General features: G+C 40.6%; 1 protein-coding gene across 6 annotated transcripts in view; it reads left to right on the top strand.

Moving 5' to 3' along the window:
• atxn2 (ataxin 2) overlaps positions 1-23,179 on the top strand; it is a 125,864-nt gene that overhangs the window by 38,883 nt on the left and 63,802 nt on the right. For all 6 annotated transcript variants that reach the window (XM_073065665.1, XM_073065664.1, XM_073065663.1 and 3 more), the window contains exons 3-5: positions 9,599-9,658; positions 16,590-16,661; positions 22,596-22,755. In XM_073065665.1, coding sequence (XP_072921766.1) covers positions 9,599-9,658; positions 16,590-16,661; positions 22,596-22,755 — 292 coding nt within the window. The remainder of the gene's footprint in view (positions 1-9,598; positions 9,659-16,589; positions 16,662-22,595; positions 22,756-23,179) is intronic.

The following is a 23,179-nucleotide window of genomic DNA, read 5'->3' as shown; positions in this document are numbered from 1 at the left end:
AAAACCAGGTTTAATATCTCTGGCATCTGTCATGAAATTTGTTAAGTTTGTGGCAGCGGTACAGTGCACTACATGATAATTTAGGGAGAAAACTGAATTACACTAAGTATGCACATCTCTTTCTGTCTGTTCCATCTGTCCAAGTATCCATACAAAAAAGTAGTGAGGTAGTGTTCATGGTTTCAGTGTCCATTCAGAAATTTGTTGTCAGAGGGGAAGAAGCTGGTACTGAATCTCTGAGTGTGCCTTCAGGCTTCTGTACCTCTTTCCTGTTGGTAGTAATGAGAAGAGGGCATGTCCTGGGTAGTGGGGGTCCTTAATGATGGACACTGGCTTTTTGAGGCACTGTTCCTTAAAAATGTCTTGGATAGTATGGAACCTAGTACCAATGATGGAGCTGATTAATTTTACCACTCTCAGCAGCTTACTTTGATTCTGTGCAGTAGCCCGCACACCCCCACCCCCCCCAAACCATACCAGACAGTGATACAGCGAGTCAGAATGCTCTCCACGGTACATCTATAGAACTTTTGAGTGTTTTTGGTGACATACGTAATCTCCTCAAGCTCCTAATGAAATATAGTTGATGTCTTGCCTTCTTGGTAGTTGCATCATTATGCTGGGACCAGGTTAGGTCCTCAGAGATATTGACCCAGTTACTTGAAATTGCTTCCTCTATAAGGATTGATGTGTGTTCTTTTGTCTTATCCTTCCTAAGGTCCACAATCGGCTCTTTCATCTTACTGACATTGAGTCCAAGGTTGTTGTTGCGACACCACTCAACTAGCTGATACATCTTGCTCCTGTACGCCCTCTCGTCACCATTTGTGATTCTGCCACAATGGTTGTATTATCAGCAAATTTATGAATGGCATTTGAGCTGTGCCTAGCCATACAGTCATGGGTGTAGAGAGAGTAGTGCAGTGGGCTATGCATATATCCCCGAGGTGTGCCAGTGTTGATTGTCAGCAAAGTGGAGATGTTGTTATTAATCTGCAGTGATTGTGGTCTTCCAGTTAGGAAGTTAAGGATCCAGTTGCAGAAGGAGGTACAGGAGGCGCAGGTTCTATAGCTTTTTGATTAGGACTGTTGGAATGATGGGTTAAACACTGAGCTATAGTCAATAAATAGCATCCTGACATGGGTATTTGTATTGTCCTGGCAATCCAAGGCAGCGTGGAGAGCTAATGAGATCACGTCCGTCATAGATCTATTGTGACACTAGACAAATTGCAATGGGTCCATGTCCTTACTGAGGCAGGAGTTGATTCTAGCCGTGACCAACCTCTCAAAGCATTTCATCACCATAGAGCAGCCTTTCCTAACCTTGTTGCCTTGGGGGAACCCTTGAAATTATTTTCAGATCTCAGGGAACCCTTGTATAAAAATTATTATATCTAGAGCTCACAATGTTAGCGTTGATCAGTAAGTTGTAGATAGAATAATCCAAAATAATTGTCAATGCTCTTTTGAGTAGAGAATGTATTTTCAGCCAAACTTTCTTGATAAACATAGTTAAGCTTCATTTACATTTAACTTGAGATAAGCACACACGGATTTCACCTTCAGCTGGAATGAGACGATTTCTGACCTTGCTCTTGATGCTTGTTAAACAAAAAAAAAGCTTGCTTATACATGTAAGAAGTTGAAAACTGCATCAAAAGTCTGTTGCTTTCCAATGAATACTCTTCTTTCACAGAAATCCAGAACTTGTCCAGGTGCAAGTCAGTAAATCTCATCTTTGGTGCAAGATCAGAGTGCATCTCACCAAGTTCTTGATTTTCTCTCAAAGTTAAGTTCTTAGGCTGAGCAGAAGATTCAGAGAAAGGGTCACTCACCCACTCATACACTTGTGTTGAAAGGGAGGAAAAATATTGTTCAACTTTGTTTTGCAGTTCTTCCAGGTGGATTTTCAATAAGACTGGAGGCTTTCTGATATCCTTCCTCACATCTCAAGCCCAAGCAGCAGTGGAAATATTTCAGGATTTCCTTTTACAGCATGATTTTTCCAAAAATTCAGTTCCCTTTTAAATCCAAGTATCTTGTCACTTGAAATCAGAACGTTTTTTTCAGGGCCTTGCAGAGACTTGTTCAACTGGTTCATGTGACAAGAAATGTCTCTTTAAGTGGCTGGTTACTGCAGCTATTCTTCATCTTCAAGGTGCTTAGCCAAATCTGATCCACTATTTTCTTGAAAAGTATTCCTGCATTTCACTTTTCAGCTCAAACACTCTGTTGAGAATTCTTCCTATGCTAAGCCACTGTATGTCGAAATGTAGCAGGAGATTGGTGTGCTCTTTGTCCAGATTTTTTTAAAGCTACTAAATAACTTGATGCTTGAGTTTTTTTTAACTGTGACTTTATTTTCAAAAGCTTTAATCTGTTTGTTTTGAGATTCCAATAGCTATTTAAAGTAATCACTTATATATGTCATATGGCTGTGCTTTGTAGTTAACTGTCTTTTCAGCTTTACTGGAGCCATTGCTACATTAGTAAGTTGTTTGCTAGGGACTAGGCACAATGGAATAGGACAACTTGGTTCACCAGTCCGTGTGAAACCCGTTGATAAGTAGCTTTCATTGTAAAAATATGCTATCGGCTCATTACTTTAGTCCCGCTCACTGCTTTTGTCTCCAGGACTCGGGAGAGGCTGGTGGACTTACTAGAAACATAGAAAACCTACAGCACAATAAAGGCCCATTGGCCCACAAAGCTGTGCTGAATTTGCCCTTACCTTAGAAATTACCTAGCGTTACCCATAGCCCTCAATTTTTCTAAGCTCCATGCACCTATCCAGGAGTCTCTTAAAAGACCCTATCGTATCTGCCTCCACCACCTTCGCCAGCAGCCCATTCCACACACTCACCACTCTCTGCGTTTATATTAAAAAAAAGCAACAACTTACCCATGACATCTCCTCTGTACCTACTTCCAAACACCTTAAAACTGCTTTTTCGTGCTAGCCATTTCAGGCCTGGGAAAAAGCCTCTGACTATCCACACGATTAATGCCTCTTGTTACCTTGTACACCTCGATCAGGTCACCTCTCATCCTCCACCACTCCAAGGTGAAAAGGCTGAGTTTACTCAACTTATTCTCATAAGGCATGCTCGCCAATCCAGGCAACATCCTTGTAAATCTCCTCTGCACCCTTTCTGTGGTTTCGACATCCTTCCTATAGTGAGGCGGCCAGAACTGAGCACAGTACTCCAAGTGGGGTCTGGCCAGGGTCCTATATAGCTGCAACATTACTGCTTGGTTCCTAAACTTAATCCCACGATTGAAGAAGGCCAATGATCTATATGTCTTATGCCTTCTTAACCACAGAGTCAACCTGCGCAGCAGCTTTGAGTATCCTATGGACTCAGACCCCAAGATCCCTTGATCTTCCACACTGCCAAGAGTTTTACCATTAATACTATATTCTGCTATCATATTTGACCTACCAAAATGAACCACCTCATACTTATTTGGGTTGAACTCCATTTGCCGCTTCTCAGCCCAGTTTTGCATCCTATCAATGTCCCACTGTAACTTCTGACAGCCTTCCATACTATCCACAGCACCCCCAAACTTTGTGTCAGCAGCAAATTTATTAAACCATCCCTCCACTTTCTCATCCAGGTCATTTATAAAAATCACGAAGAGTAAGGGTCTCAGAACAGATCCCTGATGCACACCACTGGTCACCGACCTCCAAGCAGAATATGACCTGTCTACAACCACTCTTTCCCTTCTGTGGGCAAGCCAGTTCTGGATCCACAGAGCAATGTCCCCTTGGATTCCATACCTCCTTACTTTCTCAATAAGCCTTGCATATGGGGTACCTTATCAAATGCCCTGCTGAAATCCATATACACTACATCTACTGCTGTACCTCCATCAATGTTTTTAGTCACATCCTCAAAAATTTCAATCAGGCTCATAAGGCACTACCTGCCTTTCACAAAGCAATGCTGACTATTCCTAATCATAGTATGCCTCTCCAAATGTTCATAAATTCTGCCTCTCAGGATCTTTTCCAACAATTAACCAACCACTGAAGAAAGACTCGCTGGTCTATAATTTCCTGGGCTCTCTCTACTCCCTTTCTTGAATGAAGGAACAACATCTGCAACCCTCCAATCATCTGGAACCTCACCCGTCCCCATTGATGATGCAAAGATCATCGCCAGAGGCTCAGCAATCTCCTCCCTTGCCTCCCACAGTAGTCTGGGGTACATCTCGTCCGGTCCTAGTGACTTATCCAACTTGATGCTTTCCAAAAGCTCCAGCATATCCTCTTTCTTAATATCTACATGCTCAAGCTTTTCAGTCTGCTGTACGTCATCCCTACAATCACCAAGATCCTTTTCTGCAGTGAATACTGAATCAAAATACTTAAGTACCTCTGCTATCTCTTCCGGTTCCATACACACTTTTCCACTGTCACACTTGAATGGTCCCATTCTCTCACATCTTATCCTCTTGCTCTCCACATACTTGTAGAATGCCTTGTGGTTTTCCTTAATCCTGTCTGCCAAGGCCTTCTCATGGCCCCTTCTGGCTCTCCTAATTTCATTCTTAAGCTCTTTCCTGCTAGCCTTAAAATCGTCTAGATTTCTATTATTACCTAGTTTATTGAACCTTTCATAAGCTTTTCTTCTTGGCTAAATTTACAACAGCCTTTGTACACCATGGTTCCTGTACCCTACCATCCTTTCCCTGTCTCATTGGAACGTACCTATTCAGAACTCCACGCCAATATCCCCTGAACGTTTGCCACATTTCTTCCGTACATTTCCCTGAGAACATCTGTTCTCAATTTATGCTTCCAAGATCCTGCCTGATAGCCTTATATTTCCCCTTACTCCAATTAAACACTTTACTAATGTGTCTGTTCCTATCCCTCCAATGCTATGGTAAAGGAGATAGCATTGTGATTACTATCTCCAAAATGCTCTCCTACTGAGAGACCTGACACCTGACCAGGTTCATTTCCCAATACCAGGTCAAGTACAGCCTCTATTCTTGTAGGCTTATCTACATATTGTGTCAAGAAACCTTCCTGAACACACTCCACCCCATCTAACCCCTCGCTGTAGGGACATGCCGATTGATATTCGGGAAATTAAAATCTCCCACCACGACAACCTTGTTATTATTACACCTTTCCAGAATCTGTCCTCTTCTGGGGCAACAAGAGGAATTGGGTCTCTCCTGCGGTCCTGAGTCTTCCAGACACAGAGGGCAGTCAGTCAGAGTGTGTGTGCGCACCCAACAGGCGGCTCTCCGCCTCAGGACCCTGTAGAGATGCCTGTTCAATGACCACCCTCGGAGATGGCAGGTGCTGGCGACACACTTTCTGTGCCGGGGCACTGCCTACAGGAGGACACGTGGCTTCCAGTGGACAGCATCAGCCGTGCTGCTTTGAGGGAGCTGCCTGGCTTCTACTAAGAGCTGTTGAGAATATGGGGTCTAGTCTCATCCAGACAGGGTACTCCTGTACCTGTGGGGGACTGTGCTACCCCCCCCCCCCCCATCCCATCATGGTAAGTGTGGAGGGGGCTTAGGGAAGAGGAGAGGTTCCCTCAAAATGTGAGCTGTCTCGTGGGAATGCCCACCATGCCCTTCTGTGGTGCTTCAAAGCGTTTCTTGTACGGGCTGTTCTTGCACACCTTTCACTTCCTTGCCTTCATCTGCAGACCAGACTCTCCTTGGCAATATGTCTTTCCAGCTGGCAGTGAAGGAGTCCCCAATGAAAATCTCTTTATTCAGTGGTCCTTCCCATGTACTTCGGAGACTTTGGAAGGTGTTGCATAGGGTAGTACCCTGCAATAGGTTTTTAAGCAGGTTCACTGACACCTTGTCCATTCTGTGGCCATGAGCAGTCAGTGTACCATGCTTATATAAAGTGTGAGAGGTTACAGCCCCTGTTTGAATATCTGAAGAGGATGTCGCTCAGGTTCTGGTTGTACTTCAGTCCCGCGCTCCTTGTCTACGGACACCCAGTACGGAGAGGGACGGTTTGCAAGGAGGATCTACTGGTGGGCTTGCTCCTGGCCTGCCCAAGATGGCCATTCACGGGTCTAGGTAGTGGAAAGTCGAGGGCTCTCCCAGGGCCGACTGCTTTCCCCTCTTCTGAGGTTACATTCATGCCAGCCTGACCTTGGAGAGGGAGCATGTGATTACAATGGGTAGAGTGAGGGTTTCTGGGAGTGGCGGACCACCCCCGCCCCCAGGGAATTGACTGTTTTATAAATGGTAATAATTTGAAATTGTTCACTGTCTTGTAAAACTTGATATTTGTACTTTGTCTATTTGTTGTATAAATAAACTTTTGCAGTTTTATTAAAAACTTGTTGCATTAGTGCAGTGAAATGACTGAGAAGATTGTAATTCTTCAGCTTTAACCTTATCAGAATTGTCTGCAGGCCTAGGCCTAGAATCCTCCTATTCCGTCTCACACTTACTCTGCAAAATTCACCACACTGGACCATCTTTAGAATGAAAATTTCCCTCCAATTTTCTACTACACCAATAGTTTGTTTGCTTCCATAGGTTAATCGGTGGCGAGCAAGGGGAAGTTGGGGGAGGTAATTCAGGAGGGAGAGGCTGATGTCACAGCCCAAGTCGGGCAAGTCTATTCAAAGCACACCATGCTCCTCAACAGCCCTCCATCATCCTCTCCGTGCAATACAGCACTCACCAATCAACAGCTTCTGTCCTCCCTTCGTGCAATACAGCACTTGCCAATTATCAAACTACTGTCCTCCCCTCCATGCAATACAGCACTCACCAATATCATGGCTTCCCCTATCTTGTGCCAAAAACTGAGAATGGACTCAAGGAAATAAATACTGTCCTACTGCACACTGCCTTACTGGGCTGAAAGACCTCTAACAAGATTGCTAATGGGGCTGTTCAGTCACTGCCCACCACTGCGGGTGTTAGCATTGGGCATTGTGCGAAGTTCGAAAACCGGTGTGATTTTTTAAAAATCATGATCTCTCATGCAGCCCCTATCGACCTCTCATGGAACTCCGGTTTTGAAGCCCTGCCGTAGAGTGGTAGTCGTTAAGGCAGCTCAGACTGCTCTTGGGCACTGGTATATAATTGTTTTTTGACGCAGGTGGGATCTTCTGACTGTAGCAGTGAGAGCTTGAAAATGTTTTTGAACACTCCCACCAGTTGGTTGGCACAAGTTTTCATAGCCTTACCGGGTACTCCATTGGGGCCTGCAGTCTTGTGAGGGCTCACCTTCCTGAAAAACAGCTTGAAATTAGCTTCTGAGACTGATCACAGAGTCACCAGCTGCTTCAGGAATCTTCATAGATGTAGTTTTATTTTCCCTTTCAAAGGGAGAATAAAAGGCATTGAGCTCATCTGGTAGTGAAGCATCACTGCCATTCATTACATTGGGTTTTGCTTTTCAAGAAGTAATACCTGGAAAACCCTGCCAGAGTTGACGTGCATCTGATGTTTCTTCCAACCTTGCTTGGAATTGTTTCTTAGCTCTTGAAGATGTGCTTGGTTTTCTTGTACGGACCTGGGTCACCGGACTTAAATGCCAGGGATCTAGCCCTCAGCAGACTATAAACTTCCTGGTTCATCCAGGACTTTTGATTTGAGTATGTGTGGTATGTTCTTGTAAGCACACATGCATCTACACAAATTTTAATGAAGTCGGTGATATCTGTGGTGTATTCATTCAGATTCAAAGATGAATCTCTGAATATAGTCCAGTTCACTGATTCAAAGCAGTCCTGTAAGAGCTCCTGTGCTTCCCTTGTCCATGCCTTCTTGGTCCTCACTACTGGTGGTGCAGTCTTCAGTCTCTGCCTATTCTCAGGGAGAAGAAGCACAGACAGGTGATCAGACTTTCCAAACTGTGGGCATGGAGTAGCATGATAAATGCTCTTGATGGTAACAGTGGTCCAGTGTGTTGGTTCCCCGATGTGACAAGTGATTTGTTGTTAATAATTATTTACAGATTTTTCCAAACTGGCTTGGTTAAAATCCCCCAGAATGATGGGGAAGATGTCAGAAAGTGCTGTTTCATGCCTGATGATCATGTTGCTCAGATCGTCTAGAGCCTGTTTGACATCATCCTGTGGTAGCATGTACACCACTACCAAAATGATCACTGAAATCTCCCATGGCAGATACAATGAATGGCACTTGACTGCGAGGTGTTCCAGGTCTGGCAAACAGAACTGGGACAGCATTGCCATGTTTGTACAACATGCGGAATTGATCATGAAACAAATCCAACTGCCCCTTTAGCTTTAAAGGATTCTGTAGTCCTGTCTTGGTGGTGTATTGTAAACCCATCAATCTGAATTGCATCTGGAATGGAAGTGGTTAACCAAGATTCAGTGAAATAAAATATGCAAATTGTCTAAATGTCCCATTGATACAGCACCCTAGCTCTGAGATCTTCAGTTTCATTTAACAGAGACCGTACGTTTGCCAGCAAGATTGTCAGTATTGGGAGTCAAAAACCTTTTTATTAAAAGCGCACATTAGCCCAGTGCAACAACCTCATTTCTGCTGACCTCTTAAGGTTACAGTGAAAATGAAGATTTCAAAAATGCATTCGTTGAAAGCACTGGCTGAAGGCAGTCCATAATTGCACTAGGTGTCTGTGCTGATTTTGTTCATTTACAGTTAATTAAAAGAAGGCATCAGACTGCACTGGATGAGTTTCTCCATTGATAACTATTAGGAACGGATACACAGTTTTATAGTATTGTAGTATTAATAGTGTTCAAATTTGTTCCATTTTTTCATTTCAAGACATAATTTGTTACTCTGTTAACCAGTAGTTTATCATCTTTCTACCTTGTTAACTGTTTCCATGAAGCTTCAGCTAATTTTGACAACCATTTAATTGGATCAAAAGTACAGGTCCAAAATTGTCCAATTAACCAGAGTCCATTGTACTTATGTTTGTAAAAGCCCTGCAATTATAAATTCAGAAATTCAAAGTTTTGAGAAATTTGAATCAAGATCTGTATACAGTTCTTATTATAATGCACAAAAAAAGAGCCTGATGTATTTTGTCCAAAGGAAAACTTAAGCATTCTACAAATGTTTGTATTATATGGTAACAAACCTGGACAAGAATCTGTTGTTTCTGAGCATGTTTTTGGGAAAGTGTACTGCTTGCTTTTTGGGTTCATGTTCTGACAATCGGAATGGAAAAAGGGTTTTTTTAAATCCCATAAGCCCCTACCATTAATCAAGATGTCCGTGGACTCCAGGTTGGAAACCCCTGGCCTATAGTTTAGATACCATAGGCTACGTTTGAAGGGAATTGAAGGAATTTATGAAGTGCTGTTAAAATTTGAAGATTATTCTGTTCCAAAAAGATTACATACAAACAAATTTAATATTTATTGTTAGCGTGAGTACAAGTTTATAGTTGTAATCTATATCTACTAGTAATAATTGAAATTATTGCTGTCTTTTGAACTTGCCAATCTATTTAAGGGCTCTATATTAAACAAAATGCCAGGAAGATATGATTGTGATTACTGTACTTGGTTGAGCATGTGTACTTAAATTATTAATATTTTCAAAAAAGTGAATGTCTTAAAAATGTTTTCTTTCTCAGATTCAGTACGATGGAATATATGCAAATATGCGTATGGTTCATATTCTTACATCAGTTGTAGTAAGTATAACATTTAAATCATTTTTAATATATTTAATTCTGAAGTTTTTTTTAGTTTTAGTTTTGAAATTTATTACAAAAAGTGAGCTTTGGGTAGTTTTAATTTTAACAACTTTTGTAATCATGGAAGATGGTGAATGCTAAATACAATACAGGAACAGTTTTCATTTTGTTAAAGGATTACCTGTTTAAAATAGACTTTTTCCTGATTTATGTTGGTCCTTCATAATTTACTACTATAGAGTGAATAACATTATTACCCTAAATTAAGCTTAAATGATACTCAAGCAACACACACAAAATGCTGGTGGAACACAGCAGGCCAGGCAGCATCTATAGGAAGAAAGATGATACTGTTTGAATTCTGCCCCCCTCCATGCACCTTGGTTAGGCTCTTTCAACAGTATATGATCCAAATTACAAGAATAACCACAAACACTTTAACATTAAGCTTTCTGTGAACAGAGATCTTGACTTTTTCCATCCTCCACAGAAGTCAGCATCATTGGGTGCTTAAATTTGAAAAGGATACCTTTACTGTTGCAATTAGCAAAACACGATGCTTGGTCTGGGGTTCTTAGTTTTTATTTGTATATGTTTTGGGTATACACATATGGGGTTGAAAAATGGGCTATATTGTGGCTGCACTTGGGTTTATTAGTAGGAGGTATTTGTGGGGAGACTGAAAGTAATTGCTTCAGATCCTATTACAGTACTTGAGGGGCAAATAAAGAAAAAAATGTTTGTAGCCAAGAGTCTTCTGGTCTCAAATTATCTAATATTTTCATAATACAATTGTGGATAATATTTGCCACCTTTTTCACTGTCATTGCTTACTTTAGAAATAAGAATATTTACCTCCATTTAAAAAAAGATTGTGATAAGATTAAACTTACGTAAATTGTAGAAACTTGCACATCCTTTTGATTACCATTGTCAGGTCAGCATTTCAGATGAAAGAGAATGAGAGGAGTGACAGTGACAAAACGGCTTCAATATCAGACGTGACCTTTCTGCTTTAAATAATGTGATAGATATCTTTTCCTGAGAGCAGATCTACACATGAAACAAAATTTGCATGAATGCTAGGAAACCAACATTCTAGTTTAGCATTCACAAATTACATCTAGAATTTTTTTTGGAATTCTGCATTTAGGAAGAAATTGCATTTTGGTTGTATCACCATAAAGATGATCTTTTCTGTTGATGCTTTATGAGGAGCATTATGCATTTGACATTTAGTTAGAACATGACTCATTTGCAACCAGTGTTTCTTTGCCTTTACTAATACTTTCTCTTGGTACCCTTGCTTGATAAGAAAGTCTGTGGACCTCAGATTTGAAAGCTTCAATTGTCCTGGCAGACACAAAAGCTTTTTGAGGGGGGCTACACAGAAGTATTTTATCTTTGTGTGGAAAATGAACTTCCTATCTTCATTCCTGAATGGCCTTGATCTTACTTTATGTCACCTTGTTCTTGATTTCTTGAACAAAAGAAATAACTTTTTAGTTAATCCTCTCAATGCATGCAGAGCATGTTTATGGAAATTATTTTCATAATTTAACCTTAAGACTTAGTACTGTCTTGAAAGTGAATGCATGTTCTCAAACTGACATGAATGATCTAACGTTCTTCAGGGTCTTGCACCAGAGCATAAATTTCTTCTTTTATTGACATAACTCAAATTGTACATTACTCATGAGAATGATTGCAGTGCACCCTATCCTCGTTATATGCGGGGGATACGTACCTTTGCAGTTGACGCATAATGTGAATAATTATTTAAATGGAGAAAATAGGGATGTGTTCCAGAGGGCTTCCTAAATATGTTTTATCTATAATTTATTCACATTTCCATACCTATACAACACCAAAGTAGTACCACAAGGCAACATTTGTATTATATTTCATCAATTTAAGGTAATATTCAATGTAATAAATCATAGAAAGTTAACATATTAGGGTGTACAGTATTCACCAACAGTGGCAGGTGTGTTCGCTCTGGGAGATGAATGGGTGTTGTGGTGTTGGGATCATGTCAAGCACAGCAAGGGGTGAAGGAAGACTCACAGAACTCTTAGAACTGCTGGCAGTAGGAGATGACACCTGTTTGAAGAAAGTGGTGAGGGTTGTTTGCTTGGCAGCCTTTTTTTTTCAGCATAAGTTTGCTTGTAGGGAAGAAGGGTTGATGGCAGGGAATGACTGAAATGCTGACTCCGTTCTAAACTTGGGGCCATGTCCATCGCCATTTCTGCCAAGTGTTCCAACTTCCACCATTCCCTCACCATTGATAAACTCCCAGGATTTTCAAAATCATCTGTTGCTTGCAGCATCTGATAGTTCACCGTAAAAAAAAACAAACAAATATGCCTGGAATATGGATCACAGCTTAATCGAGTGGCTGAATCAGCGATGTTGTGTTAGGCGGCAGGAAATGCACTGTTAGGATGAATGCTGTCCGAATGTTTAGGATGGGCTGGCGCATTGTCAAGCAACAAAAGAACTTTAAAGGCAAGATTCTGTTCCCAGTAGTAGCACCCCAGAGCTGTGTTACCTTCAGCTGATGCCGCACTGTTTATAATTTCCAACATTTTTTCAAGTGTTAAAGCAGTTCTCTGCCGCTCGGCTGATGGCCCAGGATGTGACATCGGCCGCTTAAGAGGCATTGTTAAAAATTTCAAGCGCAAAATCACTGCACCGTAGGTAAAGCCAACAAAAGTTTAAGAGCGCAAGATTGCACATCCACACCTTGCCAAAGCCAATGCGAGACTGGCGGGAGTGAGACTGTGAGGCGCGCACGTGACATATTGGTTGGAAAGCAGTGCTCCTCGCATAACTGAGAGTTTCGGATGCATAAAAGGAGTCGTTGGTAGAATTAGGTTCCTTGCATAACTGAATCTGCATAGTCTGAAGACGCATTTAACGAGGATAGGGTGCATCTTGAAATTAGTTGCTTTGAATAATAGAGTATTCAATGAAGAAGGGACTGTTTTGCTTTCATGTCTCATTCTGAAATCCTCAGTTGGAGCTTTCCAATTGAAAATCATTCTGTAACTATTTTCATTGGCTCTTTTCAAATACTCAAATGAATTCTGTTTCAAACAATGTCAAAATTTGTGTCTTATTGTTTCTCCATATTTTATAAGTTCAGATTGAACAAATAATGAGCTCCCCTTTCATTATTCCCATGAATCTTTGCTGTCCTGAAATTGATTTGCCATACAGTGGCACCACATATCCATTGTGTTGACTTGGAATTGGTGGTACCACTCTTTTCCAGAATGATATTGTGCAGTGTTGCTTTGTTTCTGACTTGAATTTGTTAATCAACATTGGCACTTCAGTGGAGATTTGCATGATTATTGCATTACTAAAAATATTTACATTAAAATGAGATTAATCTGCGGCTCTGTACTGTAGATCTGGTTGATTGTAAACAAATCATTGACACCATTGAAAGAAAATCCATCCCTGTATTTTCCTTCAGCTAACAATGTTAAGAACAGATTGAGATCATTAATTCATTAATACGAGAACATCTGCAGATGCTGGAAATCCAGAGTAACATGAACAGAATGCTGGAGGAACACAGCATTTATGGAAAAGAGTAAATAGTCAATGTTTTGGGCTGAGACCCTTCATCAGGACTGGAAAGGAAGGGGGAAGAAGTCAGAATAAGAAGATTGAGGGGAGGAAGAAGTGCAAGTTGGCAGGTGATGGGGGAAACTGGGAGAGGGGGAGGGGTAAAGTAAAGAGCTGGGAAGTTGATTGGTAAAGGAGATAAAGGGCTGGAGAAGAGAGAATCTGATAGAGCACAGAAGAGCATGGAATAAAAGGAAAGGGGTGGGTGGTGATGGACAGCTAAGAAGTGAAGGTGTGAGAGGGAAAGAGGAATGGGGAAAGGTGAAGAGGATGGGGACATTTACCATAAGTTCAAGAAATTGATGTTTATTCCCCATCACAGAGTGGTTTTCCATGTTGAGCAGTAATCTTTGAAACCTCAAACTTGCAGCACCTAAGTTGAAACTACCTGAAAAGAATGTTTTCAAAATATTTGACTGCAATTTTTTTGGTGAATGTTTTTTTTTGTTCTTTTTTTTTTGCAATTCCTATGAACGGTTTTATAATGCTACATTACAGAGGAAGTCCAGTGCTTCAGAACATAAAGATGCATTATGCTTTATTGCCCCTTTTCATCTTGCCAAATCCCCCACTCCATGAATCTTCTGCTTTACCTCATTATTTGATCCATTTTGTTTCTTTGCTGCTGTATCTGATATTGTGCAAAAGCTGTAAAGGGTAAACTTAACTTAAAATTAAGTTTAACCTAGTTAAACTTAAAACTTTAAGTTTTAAACTTAATGTAATTTTTCTAATAAAATAAGGTACCTTATTGGGGGAAAAAATAAATCTTCACAAAGGTGCCAAACTATACACAATATTTACCATTGCTGTAACTGAATGTCTGGTGTTCACCCAAACAGAAGAAAAAAATATGAATAGAGTGAAGCTAATGCCTACTGGCCCAACATTTACTATTCAAATACTAATGTGTAAAACAAGTCTATGACATATCATCCAACATCATGTGTTGTCATAGCTGTCCAGTTGGCTCTAGGCCGGTGTGAGATGTTTACTGTGAAAACAACTCACTGCTCTCGGGTTGAAAAAATCATTTACTGCTTCATTTGGCAGTAAAGATCAGAGAGTCATAGAACAATACAGCACAGAAACAGACCCTTCAGCCCATCTAGTCTTTGCCAGAGCATTTAAGCTGCCTAGTCCCATCGACCTGCACCCGGACCATAGCCTTCTGTACTCCTCCATACCCGTACCATCCATGTACCTACCCGGACTTCTCTTAAACGTTGAAATCGAACTCGCATGCGCCACTTGTGATGACAGCTTGCTCCACACACTCACAGCCCTCTAAGTGAAGAAACTTCCCCTCATGTTCCCCTTAAACTTTTCACCTTTCATCATTAACTCATGACTTCTAATTGTAGCCCCAGCCAACATCAGTGGAAAAGCTTTCAAATCTCCCCTCAAAATTCTACATTCCAAGGAATAAAGTCCTAACCTATTCAATATTTCATTTATAATTCAGTTCCTCCAGTTTTGGCAACATTGTAAATTTTCTCTACACACTTTCAACCTTATTTACATCTTTCCTATAGGTGGGTGACCAAATTTGCACACAATACTCCCAATTAGGCCTCACCAATGTCTTGTACAGCTTCAACATAACATCCTGTCTCCTGTACTCAGTACTTTGATTTATGAAGGCCAGTGTGTCACAGGATTTTTATGAGCCTATCTGTCTGTGCCACCACTTTCAGTGTGTTACGGACCTGATTCCCAGATCCCTTTGTTCTACTGCACTCTTCAGTGCATTACTGATCACTATGTAAGATCTACCCTGGTAGGTCCTACTGAAATGCAACACCTCGCACTTGTCAGCATTAAATTCCATTTTTCCAGCCCATTTTGCCATCTGGTCCAGGTCCCGCTGCAAGCTCTGATAGCCTTCCTTGCTGTCTACTACACCCCCAATCTTAGTGTCTAGTGCAAATTTGACGATCCAGTTAACTGTATTATCATCCAGATTGTTGATATAGATGACAAACAATAACAGACCCAGATAATAATAGTGTAGCTTTTTATTATGAATATGGTTTAAAGAATTGATGGGTAGTACTGCTTGCCATGTAGCGACAAAATATTTGCATGCACCACCCCTGACCAAGGGAAATGTGCTCTGTCATTCTCCATACCGACTGCACTGGAGATCTGATTTGAATCAAGTCATAGGAGTTGGGCGGCGACTGTTCCAGTAGCTACACCACTGTACTGCCCCTTTATTTTATTCATTTGCTTTTAGTAACCTGCTGTGTGTCAGTGATCTGAGATTAAATTTGAATAACTTGATTGGGTTACCCATATTATTAACGTGATGCAATTTCTACATGCAGATGCTGTCCAATTTCTTGGCTTAATTCTTGACTCTACTTTGTTACTCACATTTCCATGCTAATGTCAGATTCTCTCTTCATTTAACTATCTCTAACTGAAGTAAGGAGTCTACTTGGGGCAACATTTAACCCAAATGCGATTTGCTTCAGGAAAACCTGTTTTTTTTTAAAAAAAAGCACAAACACAAAAGATTCTGCAGATGCTGGAAATGGAAATCATCAGCAACACACATAATGCTGGAGGAACTCAGCAATTGAGACAGCACATATGGAGAGGAATAGTTTTTTTTGGGTTAGTCCCTTTATGGGCAGGAAAAGAAGGGGGCAGAAGCCAGAACAAGTGTAGGGGAAGGAGAAGGAACACAAGCTGGCAAGTGATAGGTTAGACTAGGCAAGGGAGGAAGGGGGATGAAGTATGAATCTGGCAGGTGATAGGTGGAAGAGTTAAGGGAGTGAAGGAGGAGGAATGTAATAGGAGAGGACAGTGGACCATAGAATAAAAGGAAGGAGAAGGGGTCCCAGAGAGATGAGATGCATAAGTGAGCAGAAGAGGAGTGAGAGGGGATTTTGAATGGGGAATGGCAAAAGAGGGAAGGGAAGAAATTACTGAAAGTTAAAGAAATTAGTTTTCATGCCATCAGGTTGGAGTCTACCCTGATGGAATATGTGGTGTTATTTCAGACTGCTAATACTCACACATCTGACTGGTAACCAGCTTGTCAAAATAGTACAGTTAACAATGGTGCTGGGGTGGGTTAATTTTATTTCAGAAATGTGGCATAATCAGGTTGTACAAAACTGCAAATTCAAAATTGCCAAGGACATTTCAAATTCAGTTTTGAAATTAGTACTGAACTGCAGAGCTTTGACTATGGTATCGTAATGTATCAAGACTAACATTGGTTAAGGGGCTATTTGTGTTTCTAAGTTAATAGCAGATTTACTGTTTGCATTTACAGGGTGCAAAATGTGAACTAAAAGTGAAAAATGGTGGAATGTATGAAGGAGTGTTTAAAACTTATAGCCCTAAGGTAAGCATGATACCAACTTTGTGTTTAAACAACAGGCAAAATAAGCTATTTTATCATATAATGTATTTAATGTTTCCCATTCGTGATTATAAACTGTGGCATTTTAAGCTGTGGTGTTCAATGTTTCTAGTAATAGCCTGATTGCATTGGAGAATTTGCACAGTCAGTGATAATCAGATATTAGAACAGTATTGCAGTGTTTATTTATAGTAGTTTATTTACTGTTGCAGCAAACTAAATTCTTGTGAAATTCACTTTTGCGTCAAACTTGTAACAAACCATCTTGTATTGCTAACATCTATTAATTATTTTGAGGGAATACTTAATTTGAAATTCTGCAAATGGTAGGGCATTGCATTCTCAATTATAAATAGTAGTGCTATTTAAAAATGTTTTTTTTTGCTTCCATCTACTAAAAATATTGTGATTTCTGTTTGTTTGAGAGTGGTATAGTCCACTTTTTGTGACAGTGAAATAAGCAGTTTCATGCAGTTGCCATACTTTTTTAGTAAGTAATATGATCTGAAAAGTGAGTATTTAAATGTAAAAGATTTCTGATAATCAGGGTCTATTTTCTTTTCTCTTTATCAGCTTAATCATAGTAGCAGTTTTTTAAAGCTGCAATTAATCATTGGGGAAATTGGATTTCTCTAAAATTTTTATTGTAGGAACAATTAGATTTTTCTTGTGTTTAAGCACCAACCTGCATTTACTGCAGGAACCGAGAGTGGGACAGGAGCTAGATTAACAGAGCGGTTTGATGTTCATCCAACTGGTCAGTTTCTGACATCCATTTGTTTGAGTTTAGTTCCTTACCACATTGCTAAAGTGTGAAATTTTTTTGTCATTTGAGTTGGGAGGCATTCCTGCCCGTTTTTGTTAGGGAAGGTTGCAGTTTAATGAGATATTGATCTGTTTCAGGAGAGTCTCTGTGATAATACTGGGAAGTGTATTTTATAAATATTGTATGCTGGTATAATTGTTTGCTTGAAATACCAACCAATCAGGTTCAAAGTAAATTTTATTATCAAAGTACATAAATGTCACCGTTTACAGCTCTGAGATTCATCTTCTTGTGGGTATACTCAATAAATCTATATAATAAATTTAACATGACAGCGTTTCATGTAGATGTTCTCAAAGGCTTTACACGTGATGTACTAGGTTGCATCCACTACGTTTTGTAGGATTTTCCATTCATCGGTAGTGGTGTTTCCATACCAGGCTGTGATGCAGCCGATCAGTACACTCTGCACTACTCATCTATAGAAGTTAGTCATGCCAAATCTCCACAAACTCCTAAGGAAGTTCAGGTGCTGCCATGGTTTCTTCGTAATTGCACTTAGAAGGCCCAGGACAGGACCTCCGAAATAATAACACTTCGGAATTTAAAGTTGTTGACCCTCTCCACTTCTGATTCTCTAATGAGGATTGGCTCATGAACCTCTCCTGAAGTCTATAATCAGCTCCTTGGTCTTCCTGACCTAGGGTAAGAAGTTGTTGTTATGACACCTCTGCCAAGTTTTCAAACTCACTTCTACATGATTCATCATCACCTATGATTTAGCCTATGACAGTGGTGTCATCAGCAAACTTGAATATGGCATTAGAGCTGTGCTTAGCCACACAGTCAGAAGTGTAAAGTGAGCAGAGCAGAGGACTAAGCACACAGCCTTGTGATGTACCTGTGCTAATGGAGGTTGTTGATGAGGTGTTGCCAATCTAAACTGACCAGTGTCTGCAAGTGAGGAAATCGAGAATCGAATTGCACAAGGAGGTATTGAGGCCAAGGTCTTGGAGCTTATTGATTAGTTTTGAGGGAATGTTGATATTGAATGCTGAGCATTAGTCAATAAAGAGTATCCTGACGTACAATGCCTATAAAATGTATTCACTTCCTCTCTCCCCTCCCCCTCGTAAATTTTCAGTTTTTTGTTTTACGATATTGAATCACGGTAGATTTAATTTGGCTTTTTTTTGACACTGATCAACCGAAAAGTGAGAACACATCGCTACAAGGTGATCTAAATTAATTACAAATCTAAAACACAAAATAATTGATTGCATAAACGTTACCCCCTTTAATATGACATACTAAATCATCACTGGCTCAGGTATTTGGGTTTACGAGTCACATAATTAAATGGACATCATGGTGTGCAGTCAAGGTATTTCAATTAATTGTAGAAAAATACACCTGTATCCGGAAGGTTCAACTTAGCTGTGAGTTAGTATTCTGGCTAAAACTACACCATGAAGACATAAGAACACTCTAAGCAACTTTGCAAAAGGTTATTGAAAAACACAAGTCAAGAGATTGATACAAGAAAATTTCCAAGTGACTGAATATCCCTTGGAGTATAGTTAAGTCAATCATCAAGAAATGGAAAGAATACGGGATGCTATAAATCTGCCTAAAGCAGGCTGTCCTCAAAAACTGAGTGACTGTGCAAGAAGTGGACTAGTGAGTGAGGCCACCAAGAGACCCATGACCACTCTGGAGGAGTTACAAGCTTCAGTGGCTGAGATGGGAGAGACTGCACATATGGCAACTGTTGCCCGGGCGCTTCACCAGTCGCAGCTTTATGAGAGAGTAGCAATGAGAAAGACACTGTTGGAAAAAACTCACATGAAATCTCAGCTAGAGTTGGCCAGAAGGCATGAGGGAGACTCTGAAGTCAGCTGGTAGAAGGTTCTATGGGTGATCAAGACCAAACTTGAGCTTTTTGGCCATCAGACTAAACAGTGTGTATGGCATAAGCCAAACACTGCACATCGTCAAAAACACACCATCCGAAGCATGGTGGTGGCTGCATCATGCTGTGGGCATGCTTCACTGCAGCAGGCCCTGGAAGGCTTGTAGATGGTAAAATGAATGCAGCAAAATACAGGGAAATCCAGGAGGAATACCTGATGCAGTCTGCAAGAGCACTGCGACGTGGGAGATTTGTTTTCCAGCAAGACAGTGACCCCAAGCATTAAGCTAAAGCTACACAGGAGCTTAAAAACAACAAAGTTAATATCCTGGAGTGGCCAAGTCAGAGTCCAGAATTTGTGGGTGGACTTGAAAAGGGCTGTTTACTCATGACCCCCATGCAATCTGACAAAGCTTGAGCAGTTTGGTAAAGAAGAATGGGGAAAATTGCAGTGTCCAGATGTGCAGAGCTGATAGAGAACTATCTACACAGACTCAAGGCTGTAATTGCTACGAAGGTGCATCTATGAAATGCTGACTTGAAGGGGTGAATATTTATGCATTCAGTTATTTTGTGATTTATATTTGTAATTACATTGTAGAGCTCTGTTCTCACTTTGACATGAAAGAGTCTTTCTGTTGTTCAGTGACAATAAAAGCCAAATTAAATCCACTGTGATTCAATGGTGTAAAATAATAAAACATGAAAACTTCCAAGGGAGGGTGAATACTTTTTATTGGCACTGTTGCATCTTTGCTGTCCAGATGTTCCAGGGTTAAGTGAAGAGCCAGTGAGATGGCACCTGCTGTGGACCTGTTGCTCCTTTAGGCAAATTGGAGTGGATCCAAGTCACTTCTCAGGCAAGAGTTGATATGTTTCATCACTGACCTCTTGAAACATTTCAGCGCTGTGGATGTAAGTGCTACCGGATGATAGTCATTGAGGCAGTTTATCACACTTTTCTTGGGCACTGGTATAATTGAAGTCTGCTTGAAGTAGTGGGCACACATGCTGCTGAAATGAGAGGTTAAAGATCTCAGCAAACGCACCAGCTAACTGATCAGCACAGGTCTTCAGTTCTCGGTCAGGTATCCCATCTGGGCCGGATGCTTTTTGTGCTTTCACCCTCCTAAAGGCTGCTTGCACGTCAGCTTCAGAGACCGACATCATAGGATCATTGGGGGATGTGGGAATTCGTGGTATTTCCTTCATATTTTGATGGTTAAGTGAGCATAGCAAGCATTGAAATCATTGGAAGCATTGCCCTGCTGTCACCCATGTTGCTTGATTTAACTTTATAAGAGGGGTTGGTATTCAAGCCCTGCCACAACTGTCAATCAATCTTAATTGATTCAGTTTTTTTCTGGAATTGCCACTTAGCCTGTGAGATGGCTTTCCAGAGATCTTACTTGGACCTTTGTAACTTTCTTGATCACCAGACTTCAATGCCTTTTCACTGGCTCTCAGTTGATTCCAGATCTCATGGTTCATCCAGGGCTTCTGATTGAGGAAGACTGAATAATTTTGTGGGAGCGCACTTGTCTACAGACATTTTAATAAAGTCCGTTACACCATGGTGCATTCATTCAGATCCACAGAGGAGTCCTTGAACATGGCCCAGTCTACAGACTTGAAGCAATGCTCTAGCTGCGACCACTTCTTTGTAGTGCTAATCTCTGGAGCTTTGCTGTTTAGCCTCTGCATTTATCCAGGTAGAAGAATAGCCAAGTCTTCTGATTTACCGAAATGCAGCCTGGGCCTGGAACAGTAGGGATTCCTTATCTGAGTGTAATAATAGGTGTGTTGGGACCTCTGGTATTACAGGTTATACGCTGATGGTAATTGGGCAGGGTTTTCTTCTCAAACAAGTCTGGTTAAAGTCTCCAACTATGATTTGAAATGCGTTGGGATGGACTTTTTCTTGTTTGGAGATGGCATCATGCAGTATTGCATGCACTTGATTATAGTCAGCCGCTGGTAGTATGTAAATTCCGGTGAGGATCACAGATGAGAATGGACAGCATTTGATTGTTAGGTGTTCCAGGTTGGGGGAGTGCGAGTCTGCCAAAACAGCCACATTAGAGCACCACCAAGAAACACACCTCCACCTTTTGCCTTTTCTAATTCAGCAGTTCGGTCCTTCCGGTAAACTGAGAAGCCTTCTGGTTTGACCACTGTAGCTGATGTGCTAGGAGAAAGCAATGTCTCGGTCAAACATAGAACACAACAGTCTCTCGTTTCTCTCCAATACAACAATCTTGCTCTCAGGTCCTCAATTCTGTTCTCCAGCAACTACACATTCATTTGCCAACAAAATGCTGGGTAGAAGGGGCTTCATCCCTCTGTGTTTCAGCCTGGCTTGCTGACCCCTCTCCTTCCTATGGCAGCTATATTTTGATTTAATGAATAAATTCAGATTCCTTCTTCATCACAGATGATTGGCATGGCAGGCATTGCATTGTTTCCTGGTCATCTAATTTAGCATGTGTGGCCACTCCCCCAACTTCCACCTTCAAAAAAGAACATGGCTAACAAATATCACCCGGCCTTCTAGGTCAAATATCTGAAAATGGAGGCCATTTGTGGGTGGAAAGACAGACATTTGTCTTTTCACAAACACTGAAGGAGAATACACCATGGGCTTGCCCTCCTGAACTTAGTTGAGATTTTGGCAGGTTTGTCGATATTTCTCCATTAGCTATGATTGCAGGGTGAGTGGCTTCCAGTGACTAAAATAACAACAGGCTAGAAAGCCTTCCTGCTATCAGCTTGTTCAATTTAAAGAGTGTTGGTGCAACCCGTAACCTAAATCACAGTTTGTGACTACTGAGTGGGTGAGAAATGCTGACCGTTTGCAATGTTTAAAGGACAGGGTTATTGCATCAAGTAGAGTTTCTGTCCTGGATTGTTTAATCAGGCAGCTATCAGGAAATCCCAAGAGAGTAGAGGAAGCAAAAAAAAGGAATCATTTAAGTTGAAAGTTACATTGGGAATTGTTTGGATCAGGGGTTCTCAACCTGAGCCCATGGACCCCTCGGTTAATGGTAGGGGTCCATGGCATTAAAAAAAAAGTTGGAAACCCCTGCTCTGGATGAATATATTTATGCAACAGTAGACTTGTACATACTCTACATAGTTTGCATTTGTGTTCATTTAATTATGGGAAGTTTTTGTTTTCTGAAATGTTTTTAATTTGAGAAATGAACATTGCTATAGATTTCAAATGTTTTTCTTCCAGTGTGACTTGGTGCTTGATGCTGCTCACCGAAAAAACTCAGAATCCAGCTCGCGAGAACTGGGCCCAAAACGTGAAGATATTGTTGAAAGTATCATTTTTAAATCTGCAGATGTTGTAATGCTGCATTTTAAAGATGTAGATTTAAATTATGCAAGAAGAGGTATTGACATTTTAAACTACTTTAACCAATGTGAATTTCATCTAATAATGGTTAAGATTTGATTAACAAAATGTTAAATTAAGTTGATGGAAAAGGTTAAAATGGAAATATCATGTGTTACAGTAATTTAGTTACAAAACCTGAGTCCCACCATCATGAGGAAATGTGTTCTCTGCAATCTGCCAAGACCCCAAGTAATAAAATTATAAAATAATTCAAATATTAAAAATAAAATAGTATTTCCCTTCAAGCATAGCTGAAGTACAAACATACCGAATTGACAGAATTTCAGAAGCATGAGTTCAAGTCTACCTGGGTAGGAATGTACTTGTTCAGTTCTATTCTCACCTATTCAATTACAGCTAGATAATGACCAGCAGTGGTTTCTTTTTGCATGCAAGTCCTAACCTCTACTGTCTCCTAA

This window comes from Hemitrygon akajei, chromosome 14, assembly GCF_048418815.1.
Source record: "Hemitrygon akajei chromosome 14, sHemAka1.3, whole genome shotgun sequence".
Lineage (NCBI taxonomy): Eukaryota > Metazoa > Chordata > Chondrichthyes > Myliobatiformes > Dasyatidae > Hemitrygon > Hemitrygon akajei.
Note: the sequence above shows the minus strand (reverse complement) of the source record. Positions and strands in the feature narration are given on the sequence as shown.